General features: G+C 41.2%; 1 protein-coding gene across 1 annotated transcript in view; it reads right to left on the bottom strand.

Annotated features, from left to right (window-relative positions):
* The window catches only part of LRIG3 (leucine rich repeats and immunoglobulin like domains 3), a 49,649-nt gene extending 34,773 nt beyond the window's left edge, over positions 1-14,876 (bottom strand). Inside the window, exons 1-3 of the mRNA XM_039224908.1 lie at positions 14,548-14,876; positions 8,886-8,957; positions 8,599-8,673 (exon numbers count right to left, since the gene is read on the bottom strand). Of these exons, the coding sequence (XP_039080839.1) occupies positions 8,599-8,673; positions 8,886-8,957; positions 14,548-14,792 (392 nt within the window). The 5' untranslated portion in view covers positions 14,793-14,876. The remainder of the gene's footprint in view (positions 1-8,598; positions 8,674-8,885; positions 8,958-14,547) is intronic.
* Between the last annotated feature and the right edge of the window lie 4,789 nt (positions 14,877-19,665).

Genomic DNA, 19,665 nt, shown 5'->3' with positions numbered 1-19,665 from the left:
AGCACTCTCAACAATAGCCAAAACATGCAAAGAAGCTAAGTGTCCATCAACTGATGAATGGATCAAGAAGATGTGGTAAATTTATAAAATGGAATACTACATGGCAATGAGAAAGAATGAAATGTGGCCATTTGTAGCAACATGGATGGAACTAGAGGGTGTTATGCTGAGCGAAATAAGTCAGGCAGAGAAGGACAGATACCATATGTTTGCATATATAGGTGGATTAGGAGGAAGTTAACAGAGGACGAAGCGGGAGAAGAATGGGAAAAATAGTTGGGGAGAGGGAGAAGGCAAACCATGAGACTCTTTAATACTGAGAACAAACTGAGGGCTGATGGGAGTGGGGGAGAGGGGAAGGGAGGTGATGGGCATGGGGAAGGGCACTTGTTGGGATGAGCACTAGGTGTTATATGGAAACCAACTTGACAATAAACTATATAAAAAAGAAATCACATATAAGCATTTAAAAATCCAATAAAAGAATACAACTTATCATATTAAGATGTTTATGTGTTTACTTTGTAAGACGAGCTTTATGAGCTTATGTCTATTAAACACTATAACGTCTGGCTTATTTATACTGGTTAAGGCTGCAGCCCTCTGAAGTCATGTCCTTTAAATATGAAGACACTAGTCCATTCATCCATATCACTAGAGCAGGCATTTAGGGATGAGTTTTTCAGTTAAGGTTATCAAATTCTATGGGCTCATCTATACTCACAAATGCATAAAGATGAGATATAGTTTATGTCCACTTAATCAGAACAAAGCTCCCAGATTCCCCAGAAACTTAAAATTCTAATTTTAGCTAAAGCTTCTCCCCATTTCTCTAATTAACATGACACACTGGTAACCTCCTTTCAAATGCTGACTTATGAAGGTTTGGTTTAAAAACAAACAACTATTTGAGCTTTACCACATAGTTACACAATTACTTAGTTACATCATCACTTGATGTTACATCATCATATGTGAAAACTGTATGTAATGCTTGCCTTCCCTTTATGCAGCTTTATCTCTGAGCTATAAACCAGTCAAATATTAACATGCTTTAAAATTACAAATTGAGTTTGAGGAATTACTTAAATCAACTCTGTGCCATACAACCAAGTAACAGTCTCTTGAATCATCATCTCCCAAGATGATTTTCCTATCAGTCTGATTTTTGAAATGTAACAAAAAATGCATGCTTATGATGAAATTCCCACTAAGATGCTGACTTCAATACATATATATCAGAATACTGCAGACCTGATTTTTAAAATTTTGAAAGGGGGGTAAGGGCAGAAAGAGTGGGAGACACAGACGCAGGTTCCTGTCTCTGAGCTGTCAGCAGAAAGCTCAATGCGGGGTTTGAACTCACCAACTGCAAGATCATGACCTGAGCTGAGGTCAGATGCTTAACCAACTGAGCCATCCAGGCGCCCCTGTATATCTGATTTCTAATCACTAGTTCAACTCCACCCTTTTGATCATACAGAAGTCAATGCTTATATGATGCCCATCCTGTGGTCAATTTCCTTGTGTGGGAAAGAGAGATGTGGCCCTAACATACGGCAAGGGCCAGAGTACAGGATAGTTCTAAGGATGGATGGATAGCAGGTAACTGGGAAGTCATATCTGTTAATGATCAAAAACACATTATTTATTTGTCTTCATGGCATTTGATTCTGAAAATGAACATGGTTTATGATGACATAAATGACATCTTGAAAAAAAGGAAAAGATTCTGTGCTTCAATGAAATGTAGTCATTTCATTCCCCTGCTTAACAAAAATGTCATTTCTTCCTCCAAACCTGTAAAACACCTAAGTGCACCACTATCAACTTACCCGCATCTCCTTTCCTTCTCTGGACCTCACTCACCCTCACAGTCCACACACACTGAAACTACAGTCATCTTCCGCTCTGGGTGAGCCCAGGCATCCCTCCAGCATCCAGGGCATCACCCTACCTGCAGCATGCCTTTATTGTCTGGCTTCCTCTATTATTCCTTATTCAAAGCCCCTTGATGGCAGAGGTCAAGTCCTATTTTTCTTTGTTCCCTAGCACTGAGCACATAGTAGGTGGTGTTGCTGGGCACCCTGAACAGCTCAAAATCCACCTACAGATACACAAGCCCTCAGGCTAGAAATGCTGTTTAGTTAGTAATTATAATTGAGTGTTCACCAATTCTTTCAACTACTTGAGGAGAGCAAAAGCTTTCCAAATAAACCACTCCAAACGCAAAGTTCTTTCTCCCTCCCTCATCCACGTGGCTGGGGTGTTTCTCAATCCCGCCTTCTTCCTTGACCCTCTGGGTCAAGAATGCAGTCTGGCCTTGCTGCTCTCACCTTTCAGAGCCATCTCCTTCTCTTGCTCACTGTGCCATGGGATCCTGCTTCAGAACCACATGAGCTAGAGGGGCAGATATCTCACACAGGCTCTATAGATAAAGAAGAGGTAACGAAGTCGGCCTGAGGTCAGACACGTCACTGGTGTGAGACAAGACAACAACGCGTGTGCCCCAGTCCCAGTTCAGGTCTCTCCATGGTTGTACAAGGGCCCACGGTCTCTCTCCTGACTCAGATATTTAACGAGCACCTCCTGTGTGCCAGATTCTGGACTGGGCTGCCGAGGGACTGATTGCTCAGGAAGACAGGAGTCCTACCCTGGAATGACCCATGTGACAAATGCTATTGGAGACTTTGGGGGAGTTTCAAAACTGAAGGGAAAAAGCCACCACTCTTCTCAGAATTCCACAATATCACACAGGCCACACAAGCTGCCAGCATCTCCGGCTGCCCAGGACTGTTCCCTGTAGCAGATAAATCACGTTAGACCTTGGGAAAGGGCGTAAGCCCCATACTTCCCCACATCCCAGAGTGCCCACCATATAATAGGGGAGCATGTGAGGCGAGGGGCTCAGGTCACACCACGTCAGGCTCTAATACTAGTGCACAAGGGGAAAACATCCATCAACAACACACCCTCAAAGATCCCTTTAAAACAGCAGCCATGTGTTCCTATGCAGGCATATTCTCCCTCCCTGAGTCCTATAGGGCCAGTTTTGCCTTAAGTGTTGGAACAGATTGATTTTGTTTTGTTACTCTTGTTTCTTATTTAGAATTTTCAGTCTAGGACCTGATGAAGTAGTTCACATGTATGCTGGGCATAAAACCTGAACACCAAAATGGGCTGAGATATTCAAACTGAGAAAGGCACATGATGAAAGGGGGCTTTTATTTCCTACACACTTGCATCTCAAACACACCGCAGGGCTTGCGCTCACTGGCAAGAGTGGGAAGTTGAATCCTTTCACTACTTAAATAACTTCTCCTCTTTTACTTACTACTATTGCTGTTATAATTTATTATTATTATTTACCAAGCACGCATAGTTGAACACACATTAAGTAAAACATAGGTATGCTCGGTCTCCACTGTAAATTTTTAGCCACTGGTATAGACTAACTTAATAGGAAATCTGCCTGAATAATGCTAAGTGCATGTAGCTTTCCATAAATACTCCTTAATTTTTATACCTAATTGAGCACCAACTACATGCTATTCACCTGCATTAAGTTCTGGGGAAACCAAGAGCAGGCCTGCAGGCTCTAAAGTATACTATGGGAGAAAAATACAAACAAAATCATTTCATTATCATGTAGGAGTTGGACATAAAAGGTGGGATGGGCCTGCACAGAGTAGGGAAGGCTTAAGGAGAGGGCCCTTCCCTCACCTTCATCACATGATTCAAGTGTCACCTTCCCAACAAGTCCCTCCCTGCATTTCCATTAAAACTGTAAACCCCCTTTGGATGCCTGGGTGGCTTAGTTGGTTGATCTTTCAACTTTGGCTCAGGTTATGATCTCAGCTTCCTTGAGTCTGAGCACCCTGTCGGGCCCTGTGCTGACAGCTCAGAGCCTGGAGGCTGCTTCAGGTTCTGTGTCTCCCTCTCTCTCTGCCCCTCCTCTGCTTGCATGTGCGCTCTCTCACAAAAATAACAAACATTAAAAAAAAAAAGTTTAAAAAACCCCAAAAAACAAAAAAACCTGTAAACACCCTCTTCTAGTACATATCCATTACCTCTTGTCTTTTTTCTTCCTAGTCCTCACCACTTTCTGACCACATCTTTTATTTTACTTCTTGTCTTTTTTCTTCCACGAGAAGGTCAGCTCTGTGAGGTCAGGAACGTTGTCTGTTTGTTCACTGATGGATCTCAACCTGAGATAGTATCTAACACATAGTCGAATTTGGTAAATACTCAGAAGCCTTCCCCCAACACATTAAAGGGCATCTGCCGGGGCTCTTCTTTGTCTTCACTTTTTCTTGACAGCATTTATCGAGAAACTGAAGTAATCTTTAAAAAAAAATTGTTACTGTTTTCTCACTCCTCACTAGAATGAAAACTTCACAGCAGTGAGTTGTCTGCTTTGTTCAGTGCTGTGTCCCCAGCACTTAAAACGGAGCCTGGCACTGCCTGGAATATTCCATGAATTTTACTTGAGTGTATGATCATCATCATCATGATCACGGCTCATATTTACTGAGCGCTCAGCATATGCCAGATGGTTTTATCTGTATTCTCTTTCCAAATCCTCACAACTCTAGGAGGTGGGCACTGTTATGATTCTCATTTTGTAGATGAGGAAACATAGACAGAAACTTGTCCAATATCTCAAAACTACCAAAGGGAAGAGCCGGCAAAGAATTCCAACCTAAGCTTTGCTTTAATCACTGTTCTGCTGCTGTGACATCATACTGGTGTAACTTTTGGGCTACTATAGTGGTTCCCCTGTCATCTGTCCCCTCTACACCACCCTCCGGCCACCACCAGGACATCCTCCACACTAAAGACAAAATGAAACTTTCAGATAGCAAAACTCATCACTTCATTGTACCTTAAATCTCTTCATGGGATATCCATTGGTAGAGCACACATTTTGGGGACCCACCAGCAATGTTTATAATAACCACCCCGAAAGGATGACATTATCATTTCTAGAAAAATTACAGGCTATGAGGAACCTATGATGGGCTTAGGAGAACTGCTCTATTCTTGAGATAAGGAATAATGAGAAAAGGCTTATTTGATTATAACTGGATTCTAGCAGAGGTTCCAGAAATACTTATGGAATATCTAATCAGAACCAACTAGGTAGATGTGTTAAATTGGACATTCTTGGGCCCTACCCAATCCCATTAATTCAGAATCTCTAGGGATAAGGTCAGAAAATCTACATTTTTTTAACAAGTACTCTGGGTATTCCTTTGACATTCAGGGACCTAAATCTTTTCAACTCTAACACATAGGCAACTACTTACATGTTGAGCAATGCTATATAAACCATCAGTGTCAAGGCCAAGGCCTAACCAGCTTTATTTAATGACCAGTGAGAACTCTTTTGTTCAATAATAATGTTATATAACAACAATTATATAATTCAACAAACATGCTCTAACTCAAACCTGCTCTAACTCAAGTCCTAATTTTCAAAGATGTCCAATGTTTGAGTGGCTCATGCCACCTCACAGGAAGCCAGAACTATCATGTCTGGTAAATTAACTTATGCCAGGTGAATTTTATTCATTTTTTTAAGTTTATTTATTTTGAGAGGGAAAGAAGGGGAGAGGGAGAGAGAGAGAGAGAACACAAGCAGGGGGGGAGGGGAGGGGGGTAGAGGGGGAGAGAGGGAGGGAGGGAGAATGAATGAGAATCTCAAGCAGGCTCCACATTGTCAGCAAGAAGCTGACCTGAGGCTCCATCTCATGAACTGTGAGATCACAACGTGAGCTGAAACCAAGATTCGCTAAACTGATGGAGCCACCAAGGCGCGCCCCATCAGGGGAAGTTTTCATATGTGTTTGTTCCAAGCTTTATTGCATTTCTTCTCTTAAAATATAGCATCCTGTCAAGGCTACAATATAGAAAAAAAGGAAAAAAAAAAAAAAAAAGCTCACCAACCATGCCCTGCCCCTAGCATGCTGGCTGACTTCTGTGCCCATGCTAGGTGGGATTCAAAGGAAAGCAAGTCTATTCAGGTCTTGTACATTTTGACGGACCCCTGAAAAGGTGGGAGATGAGCTTTGCTGAGGGAAAGTTCAATGCTCATCTAACCACCATCCCAAGACCTTGGTATTTTACCAGACTTCCCTGACATTATCAGAAGTGGTCCCTAAATGAATTCCTCTCTGGACATGGGGTGCCATTTACTCCTGGCTCCTGAAGACGAGAGAAGAGGAAGGTCTCACCAGGTGGCCTTTTCCACCTCCAAGGAGGAAGGGTCCCCAGTGAACAGAGCAGCAAAGATATGGAGAACCAACATGAAATCTTTTGCTCAAGACTCCCCACTGGTTTTTCTTTGCTTTTAACATGTTTCCAAATGATTTAACTTGTGCAAATGACTCCAAAAAACCTGTTTTCCTCTACAAATGTTATGAAAAGACAAACACCTTGATCAAATAAAAGTCCAATAGTCCTGAGAGCTACTTTGATAGACATGGTGTTTAGCTGCGGTATCACAGCAAGCTTCTACAGAGCAGGTTTCTAAGCTAAGCCATGGGACGTGGTTTAACAATTTTTGAAATTGCAGAAATTTAAGTACTGACTTGCTCTGCTGTTCAACTACTTCTAGATAAAAAATAACGCTCTATCCTCTACAACACAAGACAGAAATTAACAGTGCTTTAGAAACAACGACTGTGTACTGCAATATCCAAAGAGGCCTACAGGAGAAAACACCACATCTGTAAAAGAAAACAGCCAGAGAAATACATTTTTCAACATATTTTATAGGCAAGAAAGCAATTTTTCACTACCTATATTGAATTAGCAGTCCCATCACATAAATGACCCTTTGCTGATGCTATGTCATCTAGGTAATAAATAGGATCTCTCATTACATAAAATGACAAAGTAATCCTTGGTCAGACATGGTGCCACACATTAAGGGGAAAGAAAGTGAGAGTATTCATGTTCAGTAAAAGAATATTCAGCACTCACTAAAGTGAAGCACAAATAAAAACAGGGAGGAGGATGGTTCAAATTTCCAAGGCTTCTATCATTCCAGAGCATTTTTTCAGTTTTCAAGTTATAAAGGAAAGCTTGAAAGTGTAAGTAAAATCATCTAGGTTGTTTATTTCCGACAGAAGTTTCTAATTTCCTTACAAGTTCTTACAATTTCAACTCTAGACTAAGCCAAAGACAGGATTGTTTTCCCCACCCCACCCAGATTCCAAAACTCCACCGTGGACCCTCTCAACCATGAAGCACCCAATGACCCTCAACTTAAGACTCTCTTGAACATGCTGACAGAATCTGCCAATACACAGGACGAGAACAGCAGGGGGAAGAGACGTTCCCTGGGATTTAGAAAGGCCCCACTGGTCCAACGCGAATAGCTAAAGCTGTTTAAGATACCAAAGCCAGCACTCCATTTAGACACCAAATTCTTAAGCAGTTGTGAAAGACAAAGAAAACAGGTATTAATGCTAGCATAAAAATGTTTTTTAAATTCAGTGTTTATTTGTCAAATACCAACTCCTTTTTCTTTCATTCCTTTCTGTTCCAGATCTTTGGAAAAACCACATCAGTATCAAATGTCACTTAGTTCTTATTCAAACAGAGCAGAGCAGACACAGCGGCTGCACTCGTGACTTAGGTGACCTGGGCTCTCAGTAAAACCCAACGTCTATAAATCACCAGATGTAAGCAATTGGGTAGTGATCACTTTAATTAATTGAACAGCTTTCCTGAAATTTACTGTATAATTTCAACCTCACAACACCTTTCCTAGAAGCAAGCAACAATGGTAGGTTTTTCTTAAGTTGTTTAAGGAAGGAAAACATTTTAAGCTCAATGGCTTAAATATATTTTTTAATTAGTCAAGATCACTGGCAAGCTACTTAAATTTTAGAAATTAAATGCTGCACATTCTACATGCTACCCTTAAGTGCCAAAAGTCAAAATTATGCCAAAACATCTCCAAAGCATGAATACAAACATGTTATCTGTCCTAAAAATACAGGAAATTCAGCATAATTTTAATTTTATTTGAAAACTCATCTTTGCAAAGTAACATGCAGTGGTATTTGTAACTTCTATCACGTACTTAATTTTAACTGTATAAAGCTGACATTTTGATTTAGTGTCCCTGAACCTCAATTTCTACTACAGGTAACACAAGTAAAAGAGGACTCTAATGTCTTATTACCAACTCCCACTTCTTACAAAGCAACTCCAGTCACTCTCCAGTAGGAACTAAGTAATACCTAACCCACAGATCCCAGGCCAATCACTGAGTATAACCAGAATGAGTCCTAGTCTATAGAACATAAGCAAACATACGTCTCTTTGAGGTGAAGGCAGCATGTCTGAATCCTGGAGACCAGCTCAGCAAGGACGGCAACACGTAAAGCATGTTGTTACAATGATACTTAAAATTTGGGAAAGAAAGAGGTGGAAAACAAGTCAACCAATTTAAAAAATGCTTCTACGTTACCTATACAAGTATTCCTATTTTGCCTGTAAGACCTTTACTCCAGCCTGTACAGAACTGCTACCACCAGTGGTCCTTGCAAACATACACACAAAATCCTGCTAACATTCACTTACAAGGAGAGAAGTGTAATATTTGCCGAGACTGGTCCTAGATTTGGAATGGTCTCCAATTCATTGTTGTTCAGTTTCCTTTAAGTACCAAAGAAAAAGGAAAGAAAGAACAAAAAGACAAAAAGAAGGTTGATTAGATAATCTGTAATTCACCGAGGTAAAAACTTTATAAAAATTAAAGCTACCTCCCAAGTTAAAAGTTTTAAATAATATATTGTAATCTAAATGTTCTTTACAGTTAAGTGGTATATTTTATTCAAACCTCAAACAGAAAGTAAACTAAGACTCACACTTCTCGAAGGTTTTGAAGGTGGCTCATGGAATTTGCCTTGATTAAAGACAATTTGTTGTGACTCAAGTCCCTAGGAGAAAACAAAAATAAAGTTATAAGTAGTTTTAAAGAAAATCACTAACAGTGCTTAATAAAGTGCAAGACAGAGCAGGTTTATGAAATATCTCTATCAACCCTAGTGGCAACATAAGTAGTAACTGGTTCATCCTGTCCCCAAACTAGATGGTAACTGAACTGCCAAAGTCAAAAATACAAATTCTCAGGACAAAATGAGTTTAGGAGGCTGGCAGATTCAAGTGCTCTGAGCCCACACATTTTTAGGAGATGTTTTTTGGCACAGGGTGAACAGATCTTTTGTGAACCGGTTGTTTTGCTTCACCCTCCCTGTCCCCTAGCATCTCCTCACTTCCAACCTGATATGATGAAGTCATGGCCTATGAAAAGTGGCTAATTAGACAGGCTGCTGAAACTCAAACCTCTCAAGAAACCTTTTTATTATCATCATAAAATTAAGCCTCAGTGTCCTTATTACAGTCAAACAAAACAGAAATTGCTTTTCACACATATTTGTTTCTCTGAGTTTAGGCACCAAATTATCTCAAGTACCATTTTGTGTGTGTGTGTGTGTGTGTGTGTGTGTGTGTGTTGAGAGAGTAGAAGTCACCTGAATTCTGCTTTCCTGAATTCCCTAAATCTCAGTATCTGATGACATACTGTATAATTTAAACCACATAAACCACCTACAAAGTAGACTGCATAGAAACCTATGCTCAGATTTCTTTTCAATCATTAAATAAATCTGCTTCTTACTCAAAGACTTAATTTAACTGAGTAATAATGTCCATAGACATCGTTATTTAAAAAAAAAAAAAAGCAAAACAAAACTCCTACATATACAATATACTAGGCCAGGCCATCATCTGAGCATTTAAGTTTCTAGAAATTTAAAGAAAACCCAGTAAATATTTGCTGGCATTCCGTTTATGTGTTAATTGAATGTGCTCCTTCCATGTGGTGTAGTGAAAATGAAATGGCTGGAGGAGCCACTGAAAATCAGGCTTACAAACAGTATGGTTTAAAGCTCTCCCAATGAAGGAGATTTACCAACCCATACCTAATTCTTTCAGTGTTTACAAATGAAGATTTTTAACTAACCAAAGTTTTAGGTCACCAAATCTGACTGGAGAAAAGCAGGAGCCAAAACTAAAAGGGCCGAAGAATCACATTCAGAGAAACACAGTGCAACTTAGCGCACGTCTATTAAGTTAACAATTAGAAATCAGCGATCCTTTCAAGTCTTTGAATTTTTTTGTTTGGAGAATAAACCTGGATTTCTCTATTTCACCTAAAAAAAAAAATCTGCAAAGGTTTTATTTGAAACACGTTTGCTTAAAGACCTACCAGACAGTAACAGACATGAGTAGATTTGTTCTGGTAGAGTTATAACATGAAAAAAAATCTGGCACAGTCTTTAAACTATAAAAATCCTGCAATTACAACCAGTGCTGTGCAAGCTCACCACGCCGGAGCCAGACACTTTCCCTCACGGCCCAGCTCACGTCCGTCTGGAGTTCATCAAGGAGCCAGCCCGTGAGCCCAGCAACTCATGTTAGGATTCAAACAAAACCTGTGTGCTTTTAGCACCACAGACAGTCACGGATTTCCCACTGGGTTTCAAAAACAACCAGCGAAAAGAGTCCTTCACCTGGGAGGTAGCCTGAATCAAGAGAGTCTCATTTGGATCCACTTAACTAAAGAACATTGAACCAGCATAAAACTGCATCCCCCGATTGTTTCCATTTTTAAAAGGGAAAGGGGAACAGATCTGGCATTTACATTTAATACAGGTGGCTTTCTTTTTAATTAGAGAAAAACTAAAAACACACTCTTAGCTGTATTTTTAAAGATTTCATAGGGCAATCCTGTGAGAAAAGAGAGTGAGTGTTGAACTTTTTTTTCAACCAGTAATGGGATGAGATCTCCAACAAAAGACCTTTAAAATGAGAAACTGCCTTTCAAGAACTGTGCACATGGTGGGGACCACTCATTTCTGATCCAGAAGCGGGAACTGGCAACCTTAAATATTTCAGTTATTGCAACACACTTCCATTCCCGAGTTTTGTGTACTATTAAAACCACATTATATGTGGGAGGAAAAAAAAATCACCTCTTAAGTGACTTTTACTGCTAAATACTTAAAGCCATGCAACTTTGAATGCATCTAAATTTAGATTTAATACAGTTTATGTTTCAGAAATGATTACTTTCCAGTTAAAGGATGTCACATTTTCCTCAATCCTCCTTGTATTGTTTTTATGGCTAAACCACATGAAAAACAAACACAAGTCATACAATGGCTATATTTTCTTAAACCCGTAAGAACATTCAGGGAGAAATGCAGATTCTTCATGTTTAGGGTTCCATTAATGAATATCTTCCCCAGGAAACCTTTCTAAAAAACTCTGTAGAGTGAGGTTAATAAATGTGAAAAGTGGTGAGGCAGGGGCGGTGTTAACTATTTAACTAGAACTCAGCCAGCCAAATGCTTGAAAATTAAACTCTACATGGTAAGGAAAAGTCTTCCTGGACATGAGCAAGCGAATAAATATATATGAAAATAATTCACTGACATTTGGTTCTGGCCATCATTTTGTTCCTTTTAGCATTTGGAAGTCTGACTTCCAAGTCAAATTTTAAAATGCAAATCCAGCTCAGCTTCTTAATCAATCCCACTGGGGCCTGCAGAGCTGCTAATTCAGCAGAAATCTGGAAAGCTGAAAAACAAAAAGCCAGGCTGTAGCTGTTTTAAGACACTGATCCAAAGTGACTCATAAATCAGCCTGCTATGCTCAAGTTTTAGTCTGGAAAATATAGAAAAACAGCTGTGAAAACCATAAGGCCCATTACCCCCACCCCAGCCCCAATTCTGTTACAGAGCAGACGATTTCTAACAGGAGAACACTAAAGCCACCCCAGCAGAAAGTACCTTTCGGACTTTCGCCTTCAGCCCAGCTAACTCAAACATCTCTATGTGATAAGATAAATAATTCTGAAACTCCAGGGAGATTTTAATACGTTAGGCGCTCACTGGCAATTGAGCAATTTCTCTCTCTCTTGGCTAAAGTAACATTCCAACAAGCACGCCTCTTTGGGTTCAGAACTCTTTTGTAAGTGCAAACCTTAGATGTAAACTCAGGTCTGACTGTAAAGGCAGTTTGTAAGCAGAGGCTTCCAATACTTACTGTTTTAAAAGCCACCTTCAGTAAAGTACAAGTTACTTTTTGAAAAGAGAACTATAGTATTATTATTTTACAGCTCAAACTATTCAATTTTTCACACAGGAGATTCTTAGGGCAATACATTACATATAGTGAGAAAAGATACATACGAACGGACATTAGAGAGACTGATTTTTTTTTTTAACTCTTTAACTGGCAAATTCAACAAATGACACAAAAGACAAAGTTTTCCTGAATGCTGCTCTCAATAAATTAGTCCTAAGGCAAATGTTTACTATCTTAATTACCCGAGAAGTTAAGATATGGGAAAGAATGATATGTACTCTTCTATTTAGTTCTCAACTCCGAAGAAACGGTGATCTCATGCCTATGTTTCCAAACACCAAGTAAGAGAAGTAAAGCCCACTTCCACGTGTTTTTCTGCTCCTTTCAAAGGTGGAACTAGGAGACCTCGAGAGCTTTAGGCACAAACAAAAGAAACATCTACAATAAAGAATTTAGAGCACATGGTTTGGTGACGACTACAAAGTTGGTTAAAAGTCACACAAGTAATAGAACGACAGAGATGTCCAATGAGTGATCACAGTGGGGCTTCTGACAACAGACCGAGTGCTTATTTATACAAGTGGAACTTATTTTCACATATATTTAAGGAATGTGGACTTGTACTGAGACAATTTACTGCTGGCGGAAATGTAATTAAAGATTGTGCTAACTAAATAAACTGTAATTTGTTTTTTAGTGTGCCACCAAATTGTCTGCAAAACAAAATCCTAATTAGGTCAGCTACTTTTAAGACAATGTTTCAATAGATATCAAACCCCTTTTGGTTTAACTCAACTTCTAATCAAGACCAGTACAGTTATTTTTTTCAGACATCCAAATTCACACCAAAAATATATATTGCACACTGGCATGACCCAACAGACTACCTGACGATGAGAAACTGCTAATGTAAGTTAGATTTGGTGAATGATTCAAGCATTTCTAAACACACCCCCAGGAAGGACTATTCACTTTCTTTTTCTCGTCTCTATTATTCATACATGTTCACCTCCAGTCATTCAAATGTTCAGTTCCATATGTTGTCAATAGAGCCATTCACATTTCATGAATAAGGCAGCATGACCTCCACAAGAAGCAATTGAACAGAATTAGCCACAACTAATTGAAAGTCTTCCTGCTTCAGGTTAAAGCTCTAATCTCCTTTCAATTGTTTTAAAAAAACAAAACAAAACAACTATTAAGACATCCATGATAAGAGATTAAATAATCTAAAACTTTAATTCTCCTTTTCTGTTAAAGTAAGGTATATTAACACAAATAATATGCTTTTGATGCCAACAGTCCCACAATTCACAAATAAAGATTCTGATTAGCACAATGACTTAAAAACATAATTTCTTAAACTACCAGACTCAACTTTCTACTACTATTATTAGGACGAACGTAGGACTTGCATTGCAATTCTGCTAGGCCCAAATCTAAGGATTAAGGATGGGCTGTATTTCAATTTTTTTAAACTATTTTTTTTAAAAAAGAAATAAGTTTTGACTGTTTACATTTTACACAAGTCTGCCAATTTTAACAAAAGACTAGGGTCGGGAGAGAATAAGATGACATTTGGAAGGAATCAGCCTTTCCAACTAAACTACATTTTCTTCCTTGTTCTTCCACGCAATTGGCAGGGATTTCAGGTTTTCAGACTTCACAGCTAGCTTCCAAAAACTTGCATAACAGCGTCCAGACCTCTGTCCTAAACTGTTTGCTGAGAAGCTCCAGAAATCACGCCCTTCGTTCTGAAAACTAGTTCCTTCCTTTCCATATCTACGGATCAGTCTCGCCAACTTCTTACTGGAGCCAGGATGTGTTACAATTTGGTGCAGGATTTACGGAGTTTTCTCTGAGCGAAATTAAGCACAGGGGAAAGAACAACAAAAGGGTGTCTACTATAGCTTGGACGGTGACGGACCTCTGCTGAGGGGGACTTCTCACATACAAGGAGCTCATTCAATTACTGGTTAGGAACAGTAAAGGGGACCAGAACCAGTTAGAAGCTGTGGCTGAGCCACGGGATCATACACTCGGGGAGAACTGCGAACCCCGGTAACCCGCAGATTGCCACCTCTCGCGTCCGTCCCGCCCTCGCAGGGGCGCGCAGTGGCATCCCCTGGGCAAGCTCAAGGCTCGGCACGCAGGCTCTACCCTCCGGAGCTGTCACTAGCTCCCTCCCCTTGCCCACCTGCAGGCAGGCACTGGGTAGAGAAACAGGCCTCGACGGCTCCTTTCCCACCCCCACGCCCCGCCGCCGCTCGAGGCCTGAGCCAGGAGCAACTGCCCCAGCAGAGGCAATTGCGCGCCGGGCGCCCCGGCCCCTTGCGACTCTCCGGCGGCTCCCCCACTGTCCTCGAGAATACTTACAGCCGAGCGACCCACGGCGGCAGCGACTCGGGAAGGCGCGCCAGCCGCTGGCGACTGCAGTCCAGGAGGTCCCCGAGGCAGCGGCAGGGAGCGGGACACCGGCGCTCGGCGGCGGCCCCGGAAGGCTGCCCCAGTGCCCCCGGGCCGCCGCGACCGCTGCCCTCGGCCGGGCCCAGCCGCCCCAGCACCGCGCACAGCAGCAGTCCCAGCGCCACCGCCGGCGCGCGGAGCCTCGGCTCGCCCATCGCGCTCCTGCGGCCTCTAGCTCTGCCCAGCGCTCCGCAGCCGGCGCGTGCTCGGGGCCCGGCACAAACTTGCAGCCGAGAGTAGCCGCCCGCGCGAGGGGCAGCGCCTGCGCGCCCTTCTCCGACGCTCCTCGGCAAACTCTTCTTTTACGCCCGGTAGCGAAGCCCGTTCATGCCCCGGAGCGGCGAGAAGAAAACCTGAGAGGACGGCCAGCGGTGGCGGCGTTGCAGCCCGGGCAGCGTCGGCGCGCCGAAGCCCCTCTCGCCCGCGAAGAAACTTTTTCGCCTCCTCCCCGCGGCGGTGCGCGAAGTCCCTGCGCGGTGGAGGCGGGAGGCGGGGCGTGCAGAGCCGTCGCGCGCCCATTGGCCGGCCAGACCCCGTCTCCCCGAGTCCACGTGACCACAACAGGGCTCCAGCCCCCTGCGCGAGCGCGGGAGAAAGTGGAGCTGAGATTGTAGGAAATTTGGAGTTATATTTTCCAGCCTCTCCGGCCAGCAGTCTCCACTACGTCCTGGGAAACATATATCAAATGGAGCTGAAGAGAAAAAGGGAGTGTGCAGACAATTGAACAAACACTAGGCCAGCTCTCGCAGTTGGAGGTATATTGGCGAACGTGAGAGCAGTAAAGTTAGTTCTGTTAACAGGAAAATGTTCAATTCCAAATTTAAAAAAAAATTAGAAATTATCCACAGATGAAACAATGGTTTCTGTGAAAATACAGTTCCTTTAACGTTAATAGTGGTCGATTTTTTTCCCACATATGTCAGCTCAAAAGATAAAAACAATACAATGTAAAAGTCATGGCATTGGAAACGGTATATTGCGTTAAAATAGCCAGCCTTAGTGCACTGGATCGAGCTGGGGGGAAATTCTGGGAAATGACCTTCGAGTAAGCTGTGATGGCAATCGTCGAGTGTATGCAACAGCTAGGAATAGTAAAAATAGTCAACAGTTATTTCAAGGCAAAATGAAAACTAGGGCCTTGGAGGAAGAGATTAATATAGGCATCATAGTCTACCTGGGCTTTGAGTGATGACAAATTCTGATTGAGAATGCTACCAGGCTAAAAGTACTTGTCTGCCTGCTCAGCCAGGAGGGCCATGGGTGGTGGTGGTGGCGGCGGAGGAGGACTCAGGCATATTGGACTTCCCCAGTGAAATCTGTATCCTGACTTACTCCTGCAGGTGATTGGGGCTACAGGATTTTGGAAACCCCAGAGATCATCTGTGAACACCCTCCTCCTCTAGGTGAGCACATAGACCCAGAAAAGGTAATTAACCTGTTTGTGGTGAAAAGAGGAAGCTTATTTTATAGTTCAACCTCTGCAGTCAGTTGTTTCTTGCAGGCCGTCTGCCAAAGCATTCCTTAGGGACTGCTTAAACTGTTCATTATGGAGGAGTGGAAGTAGTTTGTCCAGTGGAGACTTTAACTCCAATTCCAGTGCTCTTTGATTTCTACTGCAGCAAATCATCTGTTAATAAGCACTCCCATTCTTGGAGGAGAGTAAAGACTCACTTTGAAGTCGAAGAACACTTTGGATATGATATCCCATCCTTTTCCTTCCACTACTATTAGTGTCAACTCCACCACTTTTTTGGATGATGTACAATTAGGAAATATTTATAATGATGGCATCTCGATTTGTCTGCTTGGAGTGGTCAAGAAACACCAGAGTCCCCCTATGTTCAGTTCAGTCTCCCCCATCTATTTCATGTAAGGAAAATCAGGCTTAGTGCTTTTGAGTTTTTAAAAAGTATGCCATTATACACGTGCCTTTATGTATAAGTGTGGTGGCTTGCTGACTGACCTATCACCCATGTGATGGAAGCAGTCAGAAATTGACTACCATTTGGGGGCAGTTTGGCTCATTTTATTTCCCTATTTTCCACTCTCCTTATTTCATTTTCTGTGAATTTCCCTTACACCTATGTGCTGACACTTACCATATCCATATTTCCAGCCCACATCTTTTTCCTAAACTCTAGACTTATTCACCCACTCTTAGGTCATCTCAAACTTTATGTTCAAATGTAACATGTTTAAGAATTAAATTTCATCACCCCTGAACCTTACTCCTTTTCCTCATGAGTTGGACATCTCAAGGAATGAGGATACCTCCCTCTATCTAGATGACTACTACTCCAGAAGCCTCATTCACACTTAATATTCCTCATTCTCACCACCACCTCTGCATCTGATTAATTAGCAAGTCCTGATGAAGCTAGCAACTAAATGTATATCTCCTCTCCATCTCCATAGATGTTATGCAAACTCAGGACACGATCAGCTCTTGCTTGGATTAGTGCTATAGCCCCCTTCCTATCTGGCATTCCAGTCCTCTGTCCACAGTGCACTCAGGTGATAAGCAAAAGCTCAAATCTGAGCCTGGGATTCAAATGCTTAATTCCTAAGTTTAAATTCTCTAGCATAACATATCTTTTTTTTTTTTTTTTTTTTGTATTTGGCCTCTACTCATCTCTTTAACTCATTTTATTTAATCATGTTCATTTCACTCCGGGAATTATTGACAATTCTCTTCCCATGCAGTGCTCTTTGCCTTGGCCCTCCTTCATATCCTGGGGCCTATGTCCTTCTTCTGTCTGGTTGGTTTGTACTTCAGCTTAAGCACTGTTCTTTTTAGAAGGCTTCCTTGAGTCCTATTTTAACTATCCCTACGCTTTTAGCATATCCACTATTCCCTGGAATGTAATTGGCCATTTTTACTCTGCTACTTCCTAGATAATGCTTAGAATTTCCAGATAATCATTTTTCCTGTATATTCTTTAAGGGTTTTTACCAGATATGTGGCAGTAATTAAACTACTTAAATTTTCAGTATTTCAGTTTCTCCATCTGTGAGTTGGGAATACAATAAGAAATATTTAAATCTGACTTCGGTTATCAGTTCACTGGATTAGTCATCACCCTCTGTTCCCTCTGTGAGATTTAAGGACTGATGCTCATGGCTAGCTGAAATCTAGAGGCTACCAGCCCCTCCCTATTGTACTCTTTGCATGTTTGCTCCTACTCGTAGGATGTTGATCCATAGTAGTTCCAGACTTGTTTATATCTGTAATTACACAAGTGAATTAAATATTATGTTAACGAAATAAATTTGAATGCAACCAGAAAGTAGCTTTATTCCTTATAATGAATACTGATTTGGATAGCTAATGATGAATGTGAAACTTGGAGAGTATTCTTAAAAGTTAATCGCTAAAACACAATGCTCTCAGATTAGATATGGGCAAGGCAATTGAGTAACTGGAGAGAAATTATAGATTAGAAGATTTCTTCACATAGATTGCTTTGTAGGCATCTTTAAGTTCTTATTTCACTTCGAAGTAATTGTAATTGGGAATCAATCAGCAGCGGATGTTTTATGGATGCGGCTTATGCTCACTCAGAACTTCACATGGTCATTGAGCACGCAAACTATGATGACATGCAAAGGTTTTAGCACACGTCACATATGGCTATTCTTCATCTCAATATGACCTCAACCATTCAGTTGATAGAAAGAGGAACTAGTTGTACATGGGAACTTTAAATCACCGTAATATTTTCAGGGACTTCTCAAACCCTTTATGAACCACCAGACAGAACATCTGTGGGGTATCTATTGAATGTGAAGGTTCCTCACAGACCTGTTCATGTCTTTTTTAAGTATGCAGACAATAGGAATGGAGGCAGAGTGCCAGGAAAGATGGCCTGTAATAGAGGAAGAAAAGGAACATAAAACTTTGTTTAATCTTCCCAAATTTATCAGTGAATAGCAGAGATTCAGAGATAGTCTTACTGTGTCATTGAATTCCCTGATCCTCTCATGAGGTAGTTTGTACACACACACACACACACACACACACACACACACACACACGTATGGACGCACGCACACGCACACACAAATACAGTAGTATCACATGTTGATTCTCTCTTCTTGTGGCTAATCTCATAAATATGGATTTAGTATTTAGAAGTAGCCAGATTCATTTTGAGTGGAGGTCTTTTAACATTTGAATTAAAATGAGATCAAGTGCTGGATTTCTGTACTCCTTCAGAGGTTTACACTGGTTAACTGGGTACTTGAAAATTGACTCTGTTGGAAATGACCTAAATCACACCAGACAGTTTCTCATTTATAACTTTGTCCTGGTGAATGGCAATTCCCATCCACTTTTAAAACAGCTTCCTGCCGCCCATTTTGTGGTTAGTATAACCCCGCCCCAGTTCTCTTTTCAGTTTTCCTGGTTTTTTGTTTTTTTTTTTTCTCCTTCTGGCAAGTGTGAGACTTTCTTATCTTGAGTGTTGGCAAGGGCAATGACTCACCGATAAAAAGTAATAGAGGTGCTAAGCTGTCAGTTTTAACATCCCAGGGCAAGAATGAAAGCTAAACACTCAGTACTTGCTTTATCATTACAATGAATGACACAGTTTGTGTAAGTGTGAACTGTGAAAAGCGAAAAGAGATAAGGCAAAGGAGGAAGAAAAGCACAAAAATCCCCAGATAATGATGCCAAAAGCAAATGTTGCTGTACTCTGTAACCTAACCATATCTTTTCCCATTCATTAAGGCATTTTAGAAGAAATAGATAACCCCCCTTTCTCACAAAAAGTGCAGTGCTTTGCTTAGAGAACAGGAGACTAAACTCTTAACTTTATAAAAGCCACACCATGAACATGTCTTAACTCTTCAGGAAATATTTAGAAAAATGAAGATAGCCACCCATCTGTTTCTCTCAAGTTGGCCAACCGTGCGATATTACTGTAATTGAAAGCAAACAATGTTATCTGAACATTCTATTCATTTAACCACAGATTACACATATGCTGTCTTTTATTTTACCCATTTCTCAAGTCACCCGCTGCGAAT

Source organism: Hyaena hyaena, unplaced genomic scaffold, assembly GCF_003009895.1.
Source record: "Hyaena hyaena isolate Hyena2069 unplaced genomic scaffold, ASM300989v1 scaffold_1807, whole genome shotgun sequence".
Lineage (NCBI taxonomy): Eukaryota > Metazoa > Chordata > Mammalia > Carnivora > Hyaenidae > Hyaena > Hyaena hyaena.
This window is presented reverse-complemented; position numbering and strand designations above follow the sequence as displayed.